An 18392-nucleotide genomic window follows, 5' to 3' on the forward strand; every position below is an offset into this window, starting at 1 on the left:
CAAAACCACCATATCTGCATTTGTCTGTATTGTCTGAATGTGGCTCCTTAGAGCAACACTGGGTTGCTTTTAAAGCTGCAACCTTTTCCTTGAGGACCCACACATGTGTCAAGCTGATTGGAAACAAGGCCCATTTTCCCCTTGAACAGGGATGCTGTTAAAGATGAAGGCTGCACTTGCTGGACTTCTGCTTGTCAACCTAGAGTAGTGATGGTTAACCTTTTCGGCACCAAGTTCTGAAACTGGACCGTGTGCATGCTGGAGTGCTAGAACTCGGAAGAAAGAAAGCAGCTGGCCACTGTGCATGCAAATTGGCCAGCTTGTCTTCACACAAAGACCATCTGGCATGCCATAACCCGGGAGAGATCAGCTGGTGACGGCGCACAAGCCCACAGAGAAGGCTCTGCGTGCCACCTCTGGCATGCGTGCCATAGGTTTGCCATCACGGAACTAGAGTTTTCTAGCCCACTTTTCTTCTAGATGTATAGTAGTCAACCCACTCCCTCCAATTTTAAATTTTAAACTAGCCTGTGCTGTAGGTTGAGCTGAATGAGAATCTAAAGCAGGGGTGTCAAACTCGCGTCATCACAGCCGCGTCACTTGATGTATCGTGACTTTTTCCCTTTTTGCTAAACCGGGCGTGGCCAGTGCATGACACATCCGGCCCACAGGCCACAAGTTTGACATCCCTGGTCTAAAGTATTCCAATGTTTTTAGAGCAACGGCATCAGTATACAGTACAAAGAGAAGAGGAAGACAATAAAGATTTGAGAGTTTTCAGGAAACAAACAGCCATGAGAGTCAATTCATATAAATAAATAAAATGTTCATGGCTGATCAAGATGAAAGATATTTCTGGCTTCCAGTACATAGCATTATAAAAGAATGAGGCACCGAGGCACTGAGGGTCACATGAAAAATATTTAATTTAAAAAAATTAAGTTTTCTCTCCCCCATTCCTTGATAAGAGAGGTAGCCTGACAAGTACACATATTTCACCTACGTACATATTTCAATTAAAACAGCACCAATCACATTTTGGAGGACACCTAGTTGGTTCAAGTAGGAAAGGTTTGCTCTGTATATAAATAATGTGCTTAGATCAGTTTTGATTCAACAAAAGGAAATAGGAAATTACGGTCTTTGTCACAGTTTAGGAAAACGTGCACCTCGAATATTAAGGATGCTTGTATGCTGGTGAGAAGTTTAGAAACTAAAAAGAAAGTTATTTGTTGTGTATTGCTGGGGTAGGAATGAAGTTCTGCTGGAGAAGTTTAAAAAAAAAAACAAATCCATATGGTTGTTGTGATCATGCAGTTGCAACCACCTTCTTGACTTTTTTTGAAGTCTCCCCAAAAACCATCTGGGGTAGAAAATCTGTGTTCTTCCCCAAGGGCTAAGCTTCAGCTCCAACAATCCTTCATCGATGGCTGAGAGATATACGTGAGCAACCTCCGGAGAGCCCAAACAGCCCATCCCTGGTGTATGGGAAGTCCTGCATAGATAGTGAACAGTACTAGGACTAATCCACACGTGCCAGCTTTCCCCAGTGCAACACCACAAGAGAAGGACATCCTGGGACATCAGGGAGAGTTACAGCAACTCGACAATGCCTCTTTTATCACCCAACACCATGCCTGTACCTTTCTTCTCTGTCACACGGAAAGATACAGGATTCACTTTACAGCATTGGCGTCACAATATTCATATTTATAGCAACTAGTCCAAATGGCTCATAAATACCTTATCCAAAGTACAGACAAAACTGTGCCGTAAATGCACCAACTGTCTGCCCACAATCGCACGCTGTGCCCCTTGAAAAGGCACCTTTTGCCACTCCATCCCTTGTAGCAATGACAAGCAAACTCCTGCTCCATCTTGACCTTCTGTTGTTGGCTTAAAGTCCTGTTGGCCAACTCAAGGGTGGATATGCCCTCCGTAGGATTAAGACCAAGGTGTAAATAAGCGTCAGAGTCCATTCTCCGGCGAACGCAGCGGCCATGATTATTGCAGATATGACGGCTGCAGAGCTCAGTTGCCCTGGTCACGTTGACAATATATGGGCCTAAAGTGCTTGTCAGATATTTCTGGACCTTTAAGCAATTGGTCTGTAAGAGAGGGGAAGATATACATTAAGAAACATAGCAATTAACATAATTGATATAAATCCAGAGAAAAATTGCCTGGCTAAGGCTGAATCCATTGTAGAAGTACAGCATTCTACCAAGGGCCTGAGGAGAAAGTGTTTTCAGTATCTGATTTTCTTCTCTCTGAGGTAGAGCTAGTTCTCTCTAATCTTGAGATAAGGAATCCAAAAAAATCATGTGATCCCTGGAATGTCTTGGGGGCTACAGATTTGAGAAAATCCATAGGATAACAGTTCTAGAAAGTCCAAATTGAGATCAGGACTGACTATTGGGAAACATTTTTGTTTTGTTTATTACATTTCTGCACTGCCCAGAAATAACTCTGAGCTGTTTAGAGAAATTGCCAGCCTTAGAACATTTCCCTTGTTATACCAATGAGAAATCTCAGAAAGGATATTGTTTCTCTTGTGTGTTTTATTCATGCATTAATGCACTAAACTGCACTAAGACTGTACGGAACCTGTAATAAGAGATGGTCAGCCTAATCCTTCAATCTTCCTTTAAAGGCCAAATTCAAGGCAAGCCTGCCCCGTGCGGCATTCTCACCAAAGGGAACAATGGGTCTTGGCTGTATCATTTGAAACAGTTGGCGGAACTCATATAATGGAATACCTCTCTAAGTAAAACAGATCTTCCATATTTCTTTGTCAATAAACCCGAACAACAGAACATAACTATTCCTCGCAGTATCTTTCTATCTATGATGGATGTTTAATTAGTTACAGAACAGCTACTAATGATGCAGGACTTGCCACAAACACTTGAAATAGTATAACCCAGATGCAGGATGTCACTTCAAAGAGAAGGATTAGTCCAAAGGTGCATAACCAAATGTTGCTGAACCACAATTATCAGATTCCTTCACCATTAGCCAGCCTGATAGGGGCTGCTGGAAGATGTAATTCAGCCACATCTGAAATGTGACACCTTGCCTCTCTCTAGATCAGGTCAAAAATATTGATTTCCCCCCCTCTCCCAATTTCTCATTAACACTGGATTTTAAATCTCTTTTATTTATTGCAGAAATAAATTGCATTGTATGCAAGTTGATCTAAAAACCACTAGATAAATAAGAGATACAGGCAGCCTGAGGTCTATCCTCAACTCTGTGGCAAGTAATGAGCAAAATGAATTGGAAAAAGAATTAAGAAAAGAGGATGGAGAGTTATGGAACTACATTACCCGGTTCCGAGAATATTCTGCGTCTCCCCAGAGTACAAGGCCATGAGCACCCATGGCTGCAGCCTGCCCTATGGTGTACACCAGGTCTGTCTAGAACAGCAAGAGAAACCATCACAAAGAAATTAGCAGCAACAGGATTTCATCCTCCTTGCCCCCTTCTAAATTTTAGATTTTCATATGCTGTTTCTATATTTTAACGTTTATTGTCTACTGTCCAGAGTCCCTCCCTAAGGAAGAGGGACGGTTCAAAAGTGTGAAATAATAAATAATAAACAAGGAAGAGGTCGAGACATTTCCGGTGAACCTTGTTGGAAGAAATATCCAGGTCCAGGTCCATGCTGGGAGAAAGGCACTGGAAATAAAATGGAGGCTGTAGGCTGATTGGAAAGAAAGGTTCCCTTGATTGATGAAGCAGAACCACCAACCACAAAGCAATAGCAATAGCAGTTAGACTTATAAACCGCTTCATAGGGCTTTCAGCCCTCTCTAAGCGGTTTACAGAGTCAGCATATCGCCCCCACAGTCTGGGTCCTCATTTCACCCACTTCGGAAGGATGGAAGGCTGAGTCAACCTTGAGCCGGTGAGATTAGAACCGGATAGATAACAGATAACAGTCAGCTGAAGTGGCCTGCAGTACTGCACCCTAACCACTGCGCCACCTCGGCTCTGTAATTGAGGGACAGCTGACAAAATGGAGGTGAGAGTGAGTGAGTTTTTATAGCTTCTGGACAAAAGAGGAAACGCAAATCCTATTTGTTTGTCTGAGCTAATTCTGTCAACCTTTTGTTTGTTGCTTATCTGAGTTTCTGTCTGGACTCCATCTTTCTGAATGGATTACCAAATCTGCATTTCTAAAAGTTGGATTCCTCAGTTTCTGCTTGGGGCAAGGAAACTGGGGCTGGTTTCTGCTTCAATATTTTTTTTTATTTCTCCTTTAGGGGGAATATTTTATCCTGCCTCTTTAATATTTCCCAAAATATTTAATTCTTTGTGTGTGTGGGGGAGCTTCCTACAACCTCTTGCCATTTACTTTGTGAAAACCTGCTTCTAGAATTGTTCCCTGGTCATGTGATTAGATTCTTTTTTTAAAATGTAGCCAGCTGTGAAATTCAATTTTTTTTTACTACTGGTTTTGTGGGCGAGGTTTGATGGGCGTGGCAGGGGAAGGATACTGCAAAATCCCCATTCCCTTCCCACTCTGGGGCCAGCCAGAGGTGGTATTTTCCAGTTCTTTGGACTACTCAAAATTTCTGCTACCAGTTCTCCAGAAACTGTCAGAACCTGCTGAACCCTGAATGTAACTATTTACAAATCACGATATCTAATGCTGATGATTTCATGATACTGCAAGTTTTAAAAACTTCTATTTTTCTGTGTGATTTTAAAAAAACTGATCTTACCATGTTTCCCTGAAAATACAACAGGCTCTTATTTTCTTTTTACCTACAAAATATGGCTTGGGCTTTAATGGGGGGGGGGGGGGAGGGTTTATTGTTTTGGGGTTGCCGGACAACTGCTCTTTGCGAGCGGGCTCCCAAAGAGCCAGACACAGCCTCATGGGCAAATGGCTGTGTTGCGCTGTTGCAGCAGCGCAACACAACAGCCATGAAGTGACCACGCTCATGAGTAGCCACCCGGCAAACCCCCTTTGCAGCCGGGCACCGCACCATTCACTGACCTAGGGATATTGCCAAGCCGCGTGAGCGCCTGTTCACCGCCACCTGGTTCCCGCGGCTTGGCACCTTCCAAATGCCAGTGAATGGCACTCTGCATGGCTGGACAGGGGGGTTGCACAGTGGTTGTTCTGCTCTCATTCACCCACCTCCCAGCCTCACAATGCATGGCCCAGCTCTCCTTACGGAGCCAGGGCACCTCCACTGCCGCCACCATACCAGCCTGGCTTTTTCTGCAGCTTCCAACCCGAGTCTTTCGGCAACGGCCACTCTGGGCGCATGCTCTATGGTTGTGGGCCAGCTGCCTGCAGAGCGTACAACCTTAGAGCATGCACCCAGAGCGGCCACTGATGCAAGACTTGGGTTGGAAGCCGCGGAAAAAGCCAGGCTGGGATGGCGGCGACAGAGGTGCCCTGGCTCTGTAATGAGAGTTAGGACATGCATCGTGAGGCTGGGAGGTAGGTGAGCGAGAGCGGAACAGCTGCTCGCGCAACCCCCATTTCCAGCTGTGCAAAGCGCCATTCACTGGCATTTGGAAGGTGCCAAGCTGTGGGAACCAGGTGGCAGTGAACAGGCACTCACGCGGCTTGGCAACACCCCTAGGTCAGTGAATGGCGCTGTGCCCGGCTGCAAAGGGGGTTTGCCGGTGGCTGCTCGTGAGCATGGTCGCTTTATGGCTGTTGTGTTGCGCTGCTGCGACAGTGCCCACGAGGTTGTGCCCGGCTCTTTGGGAGCCCGCTCACAAGAGAGCAGCTACCCGGCAACCCCCCTCTTCAGCTGGGCACAGCGCTGCTCACCAACCTACCGGCATCCCGAAGGCGCCAAGCAACACGAGCACCTTTGCCTCCCCCCAGGTTCCCGTGGCTTGGCACCTTCAGGATACTGCTAGGTTGGTGAGCAGTCCTCTGCCTGGCCGGAGGTGGGGGGTTGTCCAGGGGGCTTATATGCGGGGGGGGGGTTATATTTTTGCCCACCCAAAAAATGTGGCATGGCTTTATTATGAGGACATGTCGTATTTTCCGGGAAACACTGTATTTCTGAATTTTTAAGATACTTATAGTAAGCTCTTCCATGAGGAATAAAATCTCTTGAGTTAAAATTCTTGTTCCAGTGTGGACACAAAAAAGTTGGATGCAAATTGTCAGAAAGCTTGTTCCGCTTCAATAGATGCTTGGGGGCCTAACTTCCTAACACTACAAGCAATAAAGTCAGTTATCACTTCATGGGATATATTCAATCAGAGACTGGGTGTTTATGTGTCAAAGATTCTTTAATTTTGACTTCTGCATTGAACTTGGCCTAAATAGTCCCTCCTAATTGCATAATTCTTTACACCAGGACTGTCAAACCCACAGCCCATGGGCTGGATGCATCACACTCTGGCCATGCCCACACCTGGTTTAGCCAAGGGGGAAAAATGTTGTGATCCCCGTGATGACGCGAGTTTGACACCCCTGCTCTACACCATTCTCTCAAAGAAGAGAATGATGAAAACAAAGCTACTGTGGGTTTGCCATGTTGAAGCAAGGGTTGGGAGGAAGTGTTATTCCTAGCCCAGTGAGATCATCAGCCTCTAGTTTTTTTTCCACATGAATCTATGACAATAATCCTAACCAAGGCATTTCCTCTTCTGTCAATCCCTCTTGGGAGGGTGGGGGTGGACCACAAAGATCCCTTTATTTTGCTCCATTCCTTTCCAATAACTGGAGGTTCACCTTCTCTGCCAGCTCTTCCTAGTCTACTTTCAACAAAAGGCCCCTGTGGATCATTTCCAGCGTGCTGATCTCTCCCTGTTTACACAAGTTTCCTGCTTCAATCCTGGGCACACATGGAGATGTGTGACATTCTTTAAGTGCTTCTTGGTCTATCTATCTGCCCATCTACCTATCATCTGCGTTATAGCCTCCATAATCGGACTGCCATCCCACTTGAGTTAAAATATACATCCACTTTTTAAAAGGTTCCTCTTCTGTTAATTTTTTTTTTTAAAGTAGAGCCAGGCAACAAAGCCCTTCTTGGCTTCACAAGAGCTCCCTTAAGTTAGATCAAAGGAGCAATTTGATACAATGTGGTGCCTTGACTCAAAAACTACCAAAGAGACGGAGAGGCATCAAAGAAGCCAGATGAGAAGAGCAAAGCTGCTTTCACTTAGAAATAGCACCTTGCCCCAGTTCAGCTTGAAGGGAAGGAAAAGCTCCACCAGCCAGGAAGGGGTTTTGCTGCTCTTTGGGAAGGGGACCGCAACGCCACCACCTGGGAGTAAAGGCCTCATTTACTAGAACTACCAACAGTCGTCCTTCAGCCCTACACAAATGCAACCCCCTTCCAAGGGCTGAATGAACTGCACACGAAAGGCAACATGATACATAATGCTGCACAACGAACAAATAGAGAACTGTTCCCAAGAGAACTGTTCCCAAGATAACTGGAAATTTTCCATATCAGCAGATGAGGGTTTTTAAAATGATGAGCATGGCAGACACCATGATGTAAAAAGTGAGTGCAGGTATTATAGGCTCTGCATTAGCTCCGGGTTGCTGAGGTTTTGCAGCCTAGGTTAAGTAGTGATCTTACAACTAAAGGAGGGGGAAAGTATTTTTTTAAAGGAGGGCTGGAAGCAATTATGTGTATCCTGCCCATTCAAGAGGAAGGGTGTTACACAATAATTTTTTAAATACATCCATTTTTAAGTACAGAGTATGCTTCAATCCAAGGGAAATGGCTCACTCACGTCATCCTTTTCATCTCTCAGTGATTCTCGTTTGGATGCCGTTTGGCATCTCTAGCTGAGAAACCTAGTGGGACAGCTCTTCTCACCTTCCCAAATGAAGCCTGAAACTTGGGGATCAAATTCATTTCTTTCAGTCCTACAAGATTCCATTCACAGGTCAGGTTTAATTATCACACAGTTCCAAAACAGGCACAGAGTTCTTGATGCCAAAGAACTCTGCTGAGCTCAGAGCTAAAGTTCATGGGGAGGCAAAGGTAAAACAGTGAAAGAATCTCACCTGGCTCAGCTCCTTCAGAGTGTAGGTGTAGAATGGCCTGGCATACACAAAAACAGGTAGGGAATGTTGGGCAGAGGGCAACTCAGCCACTCTCAAGGCCTCGCCCACTTTGGCCCTCACAAACTTCTTCCCTTGAGGAGAAGTTCTCAGCATCTCTTCCATGTAGATGGACGGGTAGAGGGCCCTGCTGTGCTCCCAAAGCCAAGAGAGGTCATTATTGCGTTGCACTTCCACCGGGGGACAGTGACCCGTGAAGCCCTCAAAGTCATCCAAGTAATCATAGTTGTAACAGTCGGGAAAGAGGTAGTAGCCCCACCAGCCATTGGGGCGCAGAGATTGGGCTAAGCGGAGAGTGTCTGTCATAAAATTCTGGGCAGCTGTCTCAAACTCCCATTTGGCCTCCAGCTCAGCTTCATAATCAGATAAATGGTGGTTTCTTTGCTTGACCAAGAGGAGGGACATGTCCCGGTAGATATTTTTTTTGTCCCAGTTCCGAATCCACTGAGGCCTCCAGTTCTCCCAGTCAATCACAGCGAGACCTGCAAAAGAGTGTGAGGGCATGGCCACAGCGATGTCTTTTGTCATCTTCTCCAGGTGGTCTTTCAAGCTGACATTCTGAGGACAGCCACCGTGAACCGCACTGGATGCCACTGTTGTGTTCACATAATACGGATATAAGCCTAGTTGGTCATAGTAGAAGATGGTGATGTTCCCACCCACAAAGGCTTCCTGGGAATTCACCAGGATGCCGTAGGAGTCCAAGTGGAGAGGGACGTCGTAGGCAGCTGCACAGCGAGCCGTTGGCGCATTCCAAGTCACTAGGAAAGGTTTGTCTTTTACAATGGGAGGCAGGGCTGGTTTCAAGTTATGAGCAGCAAGGGGAAAGGCAGCATCTGGGAAGAGTAGCAGCAGCAACAAGAAGGTTTGCTGACCCAGAGAATGGTAGAGTCTCAATTGTGCCGAAGCCCATTTTAGCACCCCGGCTGAGCGTGACGTTCTTGAATGGTGTGCAATCCTGCAAGAAGGACAGAACACACTGTCAACATGGCATCAGCACTGCACTGATCGATTATCAGCCACTCCCTCCTTCTAAAATAAACCGCCCTGCTCTTGAATGGCACTTCGCCCATTACAAACTGGTTTTCCCCGACAGACGCTGAAGACTCCAGGGTCATCAGAAGCACTCAACCTTTTGACTATAGACCTTTACAGCAAGCCATCCTTTTATTGGATTTGAGAGCAGCCCAGAGCCCCTCAATCCTCCAGCAGTTTGCTATAAAAAGTACCATAAAGCTCTCTCCCTGGGTCAGGGGCGGGGGGGGGGGGGTCAGGAACCCCCTGGGGCTTGGAGACAAGGGCATGACAATAAATGAGAGTGCACTGAAAGCCTTCTTTTTCTTTCCATGTAAAGCAGCACAAGAAGGAGTCTGCCTGTTTGCTAATTGCGGAGATTCTCTCCAAGCTAATTTAATCAGTGACTGGAGAAAGAGGAGGTGGGGGGAAGCTAAATTAGAAAATATTCAGAACTGCTTCCTATGCTATTTATGAAAGCTCTGTGTGTGTGTGTGTGTGTGTGTGTGTGTTTCACTTTGCTGCTGTGGTTGTGTCATTTTCTCATTGCTCTTTCTCTGTTGAGATTCCAATCCATTTGGATTTTTTTTAAAAAAAGAAAGTCCATATGTTTATATTTAGTATTCAGTGCCTCTGAAAAGAGTATGGAGGCGAAGTTCTGAATCCAAAACCCCAGAGGCTACGGTCCCTGGTAGAAAACTGTGAAGAAATCTGGATGCTGCTTTCCGTTCCTTCCCTGACAACACGAGCGCCTCTTTCCTTATTTGTTTGGACCAATTCCACCAGGAATGGAGCAATCACATTAACCTCACTCTACATAGGTCACGGAGCAGACATTCAGAGATTGCCGTCCTCGATCATTGGTGACTTCTGTTGAACGCACTGTTCCCCTGGAGATAAAAGATTTCTCAGCCAAATGCATTATCCATTAATGTCTAGACCTCTCTCTATTTTTTTTTTAAAGTCGTCATAATGCATGCTGTAGTTGTTAACAGTACCAAAGTCTTTGGCTGAGTTTCCACCAACTATTAAGTCCACACAAACTTTAGTGACAGCTCGGATCCCTAATAAATTAGACAAGAGATGCTAACCACCTGTTTGTTTGCATTCTCCCCTAAACTTAGCAGCAGCTTGGCTTAAAAAAAAAAAAAGGATCTGTCCATTTGACGGTTCAGTCCTTTAAGGTTTCAGAGCGACCCCCCCATCAATCAGCCATGTCAGAAAGATATCATCATACAACAGAAAGCCATCCATGGATCTATTCAGCAATCCGTGCTCAGTTCCCTCCCCCACACACATATTCCTATATTCTAGCTTTTTATTATATAAAATGCCAGCATCCTCAAGAGTTTATATTCGTGTGTACATAAATACATTTCCATTGGATTACTTGGGGCTAGGGTTCTTGCAAAGAACAACAAACAGGATGGGTTTAGAAGCTGGTCCATGAACTTTTCCCCCCTGTATGTGTTTGTTGTATTAACCTGATATATATCCTTTATAAATTAGCTATCTAGTCAGCCTTGCAAGAGCCGAGGTGGCACAGTGGTTAAATGCAGCACTGCAGGCTACTTCAGCTGACTGCAGTTCTGCAGTTCGGCTGTTCAAATCTCACCGGCTCAGGGTTGACTCAGCCTTCCATCCTTCTGAGGTGGGTAAAATGAGGACCTGGATTGTTGTTGGGGGCAATATGCTGACTCTGTAAACCGCTTAGAGAAGACTGAAAGCCCTATGAAGCGGTATATAAGTCTAACTGCTATTGCTATTGCTATAGCCTGGATATACTGTACAAGTAAAAACAACCCAAACCATATGCAACAGTAGTAGGGCATAGCTGATATGCTGATTTTGTTTAAAAACACTATTTAAACCAATCAGCCCAAAGGGGAACAATTGCATACATCCACTAAGATAATAGCAAAAGAAAAGAAAATAGTAGATTTTATCAGAACCTGATCTTCAAAGGTACATTAGGGAGCTGGGAAATTGTAGCATTCCTTGAAGGCAAGATTAAGTCTCACAACTCACAAGCTGGATCCTGGTTATGGCAAGACAAAAAGAAATGCAAAACTTTAGATTGAAACTTTGAAAAATATCCCAGCCTCCTTCTTGGGTTGCAAATTCTGGGGGAATAAGTTGTGTCTTCACCAGAGAGGCCCTTCTACTTACTGGATTCACCCTTTTGCTTACATGCCAGGGGAAGTAGTTTGAAGCTATGAATCCAAATGTTCCCTTAGCCACCTTATAATTAAACAGCTGGGTTGAGGTTGGGACAAGACAGAGCTCAGGGCTCTGGAGGTTTTTTGTCATCCCATCTGGACAATTTTACTACATTGTCCTCACTGTTGGATATGCTCGTTCATGCAGCCCTCAACCAGTGAAAAACAGAGGCACCAATTGCATTCTCTTCCAAGGGTTTTGAATGCTGTTGGGTTAAGTGGGGGAAGCACTGAAAGGAGAAAGGGAGAAAATGTTGCAGTAGAAGAAAAAGAACAGGTAGGAAAGAGGGAAATTGGAAGATGACTAAGGGTATGCGATTTAACAGGAAGATCAGAAAAAGCAACAGGAAAGGAAACGAAGGCATAATATAAAGAACCAATTTCTCATGTTTTATAATAGAAAGGACAAGTAGGAAGACCTGTTCCCCTTGCTTTTATAATATCTAGACTCTAAACTATGAATACTGGATCTAATACTAATCAATCTCTTTAAGGAGACTGAGAAGTTAAACAAAGTGAGACATTAAAACTACGGAATTTTTTGAGCTGTACATTCATCATTTACATGAGGTAACAATGGAGATGCACACCAGGTGGTTGACAGAAAAAAGTACTTAGACTTAATACTCAGGTCATTTCTTTCCGAGCCTAGACAATTTAGCATGAGATCATTTCTTAATGAAACCTCATTACATCTGATAGGTTTAGACACTTTGAGCTGTGATGATATAAACAATGACTGAGTGATTACAGAAGTGATATTATGTCACTCAACTGGAAAAAAAAATGCCCAATATCTTTTCAGCAGCTCTCTGTTTAAATTCAATACCTTAGGAAGCTACACAGACAAGTCCAGGCATTAAATGAAGCTCAAAGGTAACTTTAGGGGAATGATACTGAGTGGAGGGCAAGTACGAAAGAAAGTCAGAGGGACAAAAGTGTACTGCTGAAAGACATCCATTATTCTCCTCTCCATTCAACTATTTAGAAAGAAAATGGTAATTCAAAAATGTTGGTTTCTATCATCAAGAAATTATTACTATAATTTCTTCAAAATTATAGTAATTTCTTAATGAGGCTCTGATGATGCAGCTCAAGTTCTAGAGTGCTTCTAGGCATAGACACAGCAATGCATTCAAGAGATGCTATGAAAAAATAACTTTAGATTTGCCTTCTGATTTTCTTATCATTTGTTTATGAAATTTGTGTACCACCCAAAATCAGCCAGACTTCAGGTGGCCTATAGAACTGACATGATAGAATAGAGTACAACATTGGAATAAAATTATTTGAAATGGCAATTGAACTAACAAGCTACATTGTGGGAAATGGTGCTACTGGACTTTTCCTACTGAAAAAGTCACCTGCTTTCTGGAGGCTGTGAAGATTAAGGCCATCTACATTTTGGACAACAAGCCATTCTAGAGCAATAGAGTTGCTACTGAGAATGGCCACCATCAGGCCACTGATCCCTCATTGTCTTGACAAGATGGGCATAAACTGTTCAGGAATAGAGGTACATAGAACCTTAACCCTGAACATATAGGACTTTATAGGTAATAATTGCACCTTGAATTGCACTTGGAAGCCTACAGAGGTGTAACATGGCAATGCTATTAAAAGCACTCAGTACACATGCCACTGCATAATAGATCAGATGAAATTTTGGGGCAGTTTACAAAAACAGCCCCCTATAACATTGATTACAGTAATCTAATTCAGCTACATCAAGGATATGAGTGAACATCTTCAGTACATCCTATTCCAGGCCAGGATATGACAATCACACCAACCAATGCTCTGCAAAAGCTCTACTGGACATTCTCTCTTCTGTTCTTCAAGTTGGAAACCATACATTTCAGAGGGACTCATACTGTGAAACTGTTCTTTCCTGAGGAATCGTGAGGTAAATATCTGATATGCAGGATGTATTTTTACTGTTATAAATTGAACATAATTAAAGCATAGTGATTAATCACAAAAACAATATGTAATTATATATTGTGAAATATTTCTTAATATATCTATATATTAAGAGAATATATCTTTCTCTTTCTCTCTTTCTGTCTCTCTGTCTGTCTGTCTCTCTGTGTGTGGCTCTTTGTCTCTTTCCCCCTTCCTCCCCCTCTGTCTCTCTCTCTGTATCTCTCTGTCCCTCTCCTCCCTCTCCCATCTCTGTCACTCTGTGTGTGTGTGTGTGTGTGTGTGTGTGTGTCTGTCTGTCTGTCTATCTGTCTCTCTCTATGCCTCTGTCTATCTGTCTCTCTCCTCCCTCCCCCATCTCTATCACTATGTGTGTGTCTGTCTGTCTCTCTCTCTCTCTCTCACACACACACACACAGACACACATACTGTGGTCACCTTTAATCACAGGTTAAAAGTACCTGGCAGCGGTGTTTTCCCTTGGGGGAAAGTCTCCGAGGCTGTAATTTATGGGGTGTGCGCACGCCATGCACCTATGTTTTCAACACCATGGAGCCACGGCGAGACTCTGCGTGGCTGGCGATGACTCCGGAGCCCATCCAGGAATGCAAGGGGGACCCCTCTTCCTGCATATGGGCTCCAGACCCCACACATCTTTCACAGCCGTCTCGTTTCCAATTGTGGGGATCCATGCAAAGGATTTCTCCTCCCCCCCCAAATTGGAAACGAGGGTTGCCCGCCCCTGTCAGGCCCGTTCGATGAAGCGGCGGCAGCAGTGTGTTGCTGGGCAATGGGCAGGGCAGAGGAGGGCATGGCGCTGCCACCCTTGCCTTTGGGGCTCTTGCAGGACATGCTGGCTGGCACTGCTTCAGGGCGCCCCGGCCACCGGCTCCTCCGCGCGCAGCCCGGCTCCCAGCACCGCTGGCATCCCGTCTAGTGCCTGTCCGGACCCCACACATCTTTCACAGCTGCCTCATTTCCAATTGGGGGGATCCATGCAGAGGATTTCTTCCCCCCCTGCCCCAATTGGAAACGAGGCGGTTATGAAAGACAAGGCAGCCCTTTGTCAGAGTGAGAACACTTTCCCGCCATTACGAACTCTCCGAGACTGTAATTGTATGGTGTGTGTGCATGCACCTATGTTTTCTATGGCATGGAACCGCGGTGACACTCTGCACGGTTGGTGATGACTCCAGAGCCCATCCGCAGGGGGTTTCGAGGAACACGAGGTGGAGTTTAAAGTTTAGAGTGCCGATGGTCTTAGCGCCCCCTGTGAAAAAGTCGTTCGACCCTCAAAGAGGTCGTGACCCACAGATCTGCTGCCTTAGAGATAGGTTGATAAGTGTGTAGTTTTGTTGCACCCAAGAAATTGCTACACCTGTGCCTTTTTAAGGAGGCCTGGCATCTGTCCTGCCTCAAACTGTTGTTGACTACAGCTCAGATCCAACTCTCAATCCTCTCCTGCCCATTTTAATTATCAATCTAAGGCAAGGGTCCAATTTCTAAGGGGCAGACATAAGATCAAAGAGGTTATTATCCATTCCCTTGGTTACTACAGATTCAAAAGCTTCCAAGATAGCACCATCAGACTTTATCTATTACCTGTACAGTAGATGTGTTTATCTGAATTCCAACTCAAACTTAGAAGTCCAACTCAGCTAGGGAAACAAGAGATTGGACTGCCATTTGTCTCCTGCTTGAGCGGGGGTTTGGATTAGATGACCTACAAGGTCCCTTCCAACTCTGTTAAATCTGTTAAATTATATTATAATCTACTGACTCATCTCTTCCTAAAGGCCAGTAGCCAGTATTCTTTAGATACAATAAAAGGTGGGGAAGTAATTGAGCTTTGCCACCCTTATTGCCTTTATTGTTCACCCCTTGCCCTTTACTCATTCTGGTTGCATTTACATTCTATACATTTTCACCAGAAACTCTTCACTTTTTATTTCCCCAGGTTCCTTGGTATGCAAAAGACCTCCACATGATTTGGAGGTCAAGGAAAGACTGTTCTGGGGTGATCCTATTAAGGGTTTCTCCGTTCCAGTGGCCAACAAGGGACTGTACAGATTCATCCTCCAGTCTACGTAGAAATTTCCCAAACTCAAATATTGACAGAGAAATATGATTTAAAAAACCCACAGTATCTAATTTTAAATATCATAATGGCAGCCAGAATTATGTATGCACAAAAATGGAAGAATAATTTTGCTCCATCAGAGGAAGAAGTGATAAGGAAGGTCCTAAAGTGTGCAGAGATGGATAGCCTCGCAAAAGAGATCAAAGATAAAGGAGAAAGAGATTATTATAAGTTATGGGATGAATGGTATAAATGGTTAGAGGACAGGGGTAAAACTTAAGGAAAGATTACATGAAGAAGATACAGGAATTAGAAATTAGTGATAAATATGTATAAATGGAAACGACATACAATGAATGACTGTAACTCAATAAATTAATATATTTGCATGTATAAAAACACTGGAATTACATATATAATAATGGCATATAGAGTAGGGGGGATGCACATATAATAGATGTATACCAATATGGAAATGTTGTATAGAAGGAAACTATTAGTTTCTTTTTTGTTTTAAAAAACTGTGTAATAAAAAATATTTTAAAAAAAAAGAAATTTCCCAAACTCAATCAAATGAGAAACTTGCTGGATGCATTAAATATCCAGGTGACATTTTACAGAGTTTAGTGTCTCCATTGTCTCAAGGAAGTAATTGGTCCGTGACAATGGATCAAAAGAAAAACTCTCCAGAACCAATCATCACACATTTGCTCCAAGTGAATACCAGATTTAAAATATGGCCAGCTATGTGAGCCAGGTCAGTGATTACTTGGGACAAATGCATGATTGTCATAGTAGACAGGACCTCTTAGGTTCCTTGATCCCAGGGAAAGGTGGTTGAACACCCAGTACTAAGAACCTGGAGAAATCTACAAGCACCTTCATAACAAGATCAAGAGCTCGGTGAGGAATGCTGCTGTGCAGCTGGGAGGATGGGATAACAGCAAGTACTTAGTTGCGCATAACTAGCCAAGATTCCACATCTGGCTATCTGTGAATCAATGATCCTTGCAACTGCTAAGGTCTCTTGATATGCAATTGCCACACCATCTCCCCTAACCCCCCCTCCCCCAATGGAGAGCAAAACATGAAACCCAACTGGGAAGATCTCCATGAGAGGGGCCAACCTTTTATTCCTCCAAGATGAGATCAGAAATACATGCAAGGTCTGTCCTCTCATCCATGATTGGACAAGTTAGTTTTGTTACAGGCAGACCTGACATTCATTAGCAGCATCTTGAACTTAACGTATCTAGCAATTACCTAGTTCCTAGTTGATTCTGCCCCCCCCCAATTGTATGCACTTCATGTCAAAAACGCCGTACTCTGCTGTATTTTTCCTAACAATATAATTAGCCAATGTTTGCAGTTTTTCTTATGTTGCACCTTTGTAAGCAGCTGGCTTGATGACTGTTTTCATTCTCCAAATGGGAGGCTAAATCGGAAAGAACAGCTTAGCATCAGATCAGGCCATTCAGTGAACACAGAGCTTAGCAAAGTCCTCAGGAGATTTCCTGCTCTGGACTTGTGCTCTTAATATTGCATGTGCCAGCTCACTTAAGTTGTAGAAGTTTGCTGGAAGAATCTGGCATTAGGCCCAGAATCCTTTGGCAGAGAAATTAGCCAGCCAGATGAGAAACAAGAAGGGGCAGAGATATCTCTTCTTTTCATGGATGGAATTTGTGACATGACATTCAAAAAATAAATTATCCTTTAAGGCAGAAGTCCCCAAACTTGTTTGATCTGGAATTAAGAGAATGTGCCTCTTGGAGAAGAGGCTTTCCCCATTTAACCCATTGTTAGAAACCAGGTGGGGCACCACCTGTAAATCCTACCTGTAGAATTCTAGGTGTGCAGCTGAGCAGCTGTTAGGTACAATGAAGAAAACGTTTTCTTCTTCTTCTGGTCTTGCTGAATTGGCAAGTCATGAAATGTCAGTCATGCAATGACATTTCTATCTGATTAATTCAAACTTTTATTCCCGTTTCACTCTTTTGTAAAAGCACCAGTATCTAAATAAAACACTAAGTTAGAGCATTTTGTTTTTTTTAAAGCCACTGTGCCATTATGGATTTCAAAATATGTTTCTATTTGTTAATCATAAAGTTCTTTGAAATCTGTATCAGCCTGAATCTATTGTGATTTTGCAAATAAGAATGGTTTACACCACCATTAGTGGCTAACATGGAAAGGCAAAGTGATAGTGCTTTAAAATATTAAAAAGTAGTTGTAAACTTAAAAAAAATCTAAGTAGAAAACGACAGGAATTGCAGCAGTCTGTCTCTCATTCTTTCGCACACATGCATTTGTTCACGCACCCCCTCACCAAAACAAATATTGCTAGAGGGAAGCAGGAGATCATCTGCACAGTTCATTAATTTGAAATAAACTTTGTGTTTTATTAATAAAAGGAGGCAAATGGGGTTGGGAAAATCAGTTTTTTTGAGTACAGCATTATTCAATAGAGTCAAAATCAAATTGGTAGCATAAATTGCCAGCACAAATTCTATATTTGTGTACTTGGAAGCACCTCAGCATTTTATAACGTATAAGCCAAGCCATCTAACAATTTCTCCTTTCAAGGGCACCCAGAATGGCTCTTTCTGTTCTAGCTGCATGTAGGCCTAGAGAGTACATGGGAACTTTCCTCTAGAAGCTAGGGGCCAGGTGCCGGGGAGGGCCAGGTAATTGTTGGGACTTATGGAAAATAGAAACTTTGCTGTGCTACAGATTTTGGCTGCACGTTTCCCTACAGCTCCCCACTCCCACCCTTGCTACATACACTTTTAACAACAAACAAAAAATCAAATGCACCTGCAAGCTGCACATTTGGTGCCACATAAAGTTTGGCTTTAAAGAAACATTTCAAGATATTCAATGACCAAGTAACCATTCTACAGAGAAAAGATTGTGGCCAATTAGCAAAGGCCGAGAAAGAGATTGTACAATTAGCCCGCAATAGGACTTAACTCTCCTCTGATAATCTTTGGACAAAAAAATATATTTCCAGAAACAAATCAGGAATTCTATCTAGCCAGCCACTCAGCCTCTTGAGCAGATTTGTAGTTCTAAAGTAGAGACAGGGTGA

General features: G+C 43.7%; 1 protein-coding gene across 1 annotated transcript; it reads right to left on the reverse strand.

The window, feature by feature from the left end:
* Positions 1–1733: 1733 nt before the first annotated feature.
* LOC116523990 (hyaluronidase-4-like) lies at positions 1734–10004 on the reverse strand. Its single transcript, XM_032239084.1, has 4 exons — positions 9895–10004; positions 8012–9026; positions 3330–3419; positions 1734–2108 (listed from the first exon to the last, which is right to left on the reverse strand). The coding sequence occupies exons 1-4, from the start codon at positions 10002–10004 to the stop codon at positions 1734–1736; spliced, it is 1590 nt and encodes a 529-aa protein (XP_032094975.1).
* Positions 10005–18392: the final 8388 nt, after the last annotated feature.

The sequence above is a fragment of the Thamnophis elegans genome, chromosome 2, assembly GCF_009769535.1.
Source record: "Thamnophis elegans isolate rThaEle1 chromosome 2, rThaEle1.pri, whole genome shotgun sequence".
In the NCBI taxonomy this organism is placed as follows: domain Eukaryota; kingdom Metazoa; phylum Chordata; class Lepidosauria; order Squamata; family Colubridae; genus Thamnophis; species Thamnophis elegans.

Excerpts from the sequence above, each read along its gene's own strand:
- LOC116523990 (XM_032239084.1), bottom strand. The coding sequence starts at position 10,004 with ATGCATTTGGCTGAGAAATCTTTTATCTCCAGGGGAACAGTGCGTTCA. Across the intron at positions 3,420-8,011 it reads CTCTGAAGGAGCTGAGCCAG|ACAGACCTGGTGTACACCAT; the intron begins GTGAGATTCTTT and ends TTGCTGTTCTAG. Across the intron at positions 2,109-3,329 it reads CAGAATATTCTCGGAACCGG|ACCAATTGCTTAAAGGTCCA; the intron begins GTAATGTAGTTC and ends CCTCTCTTACAG.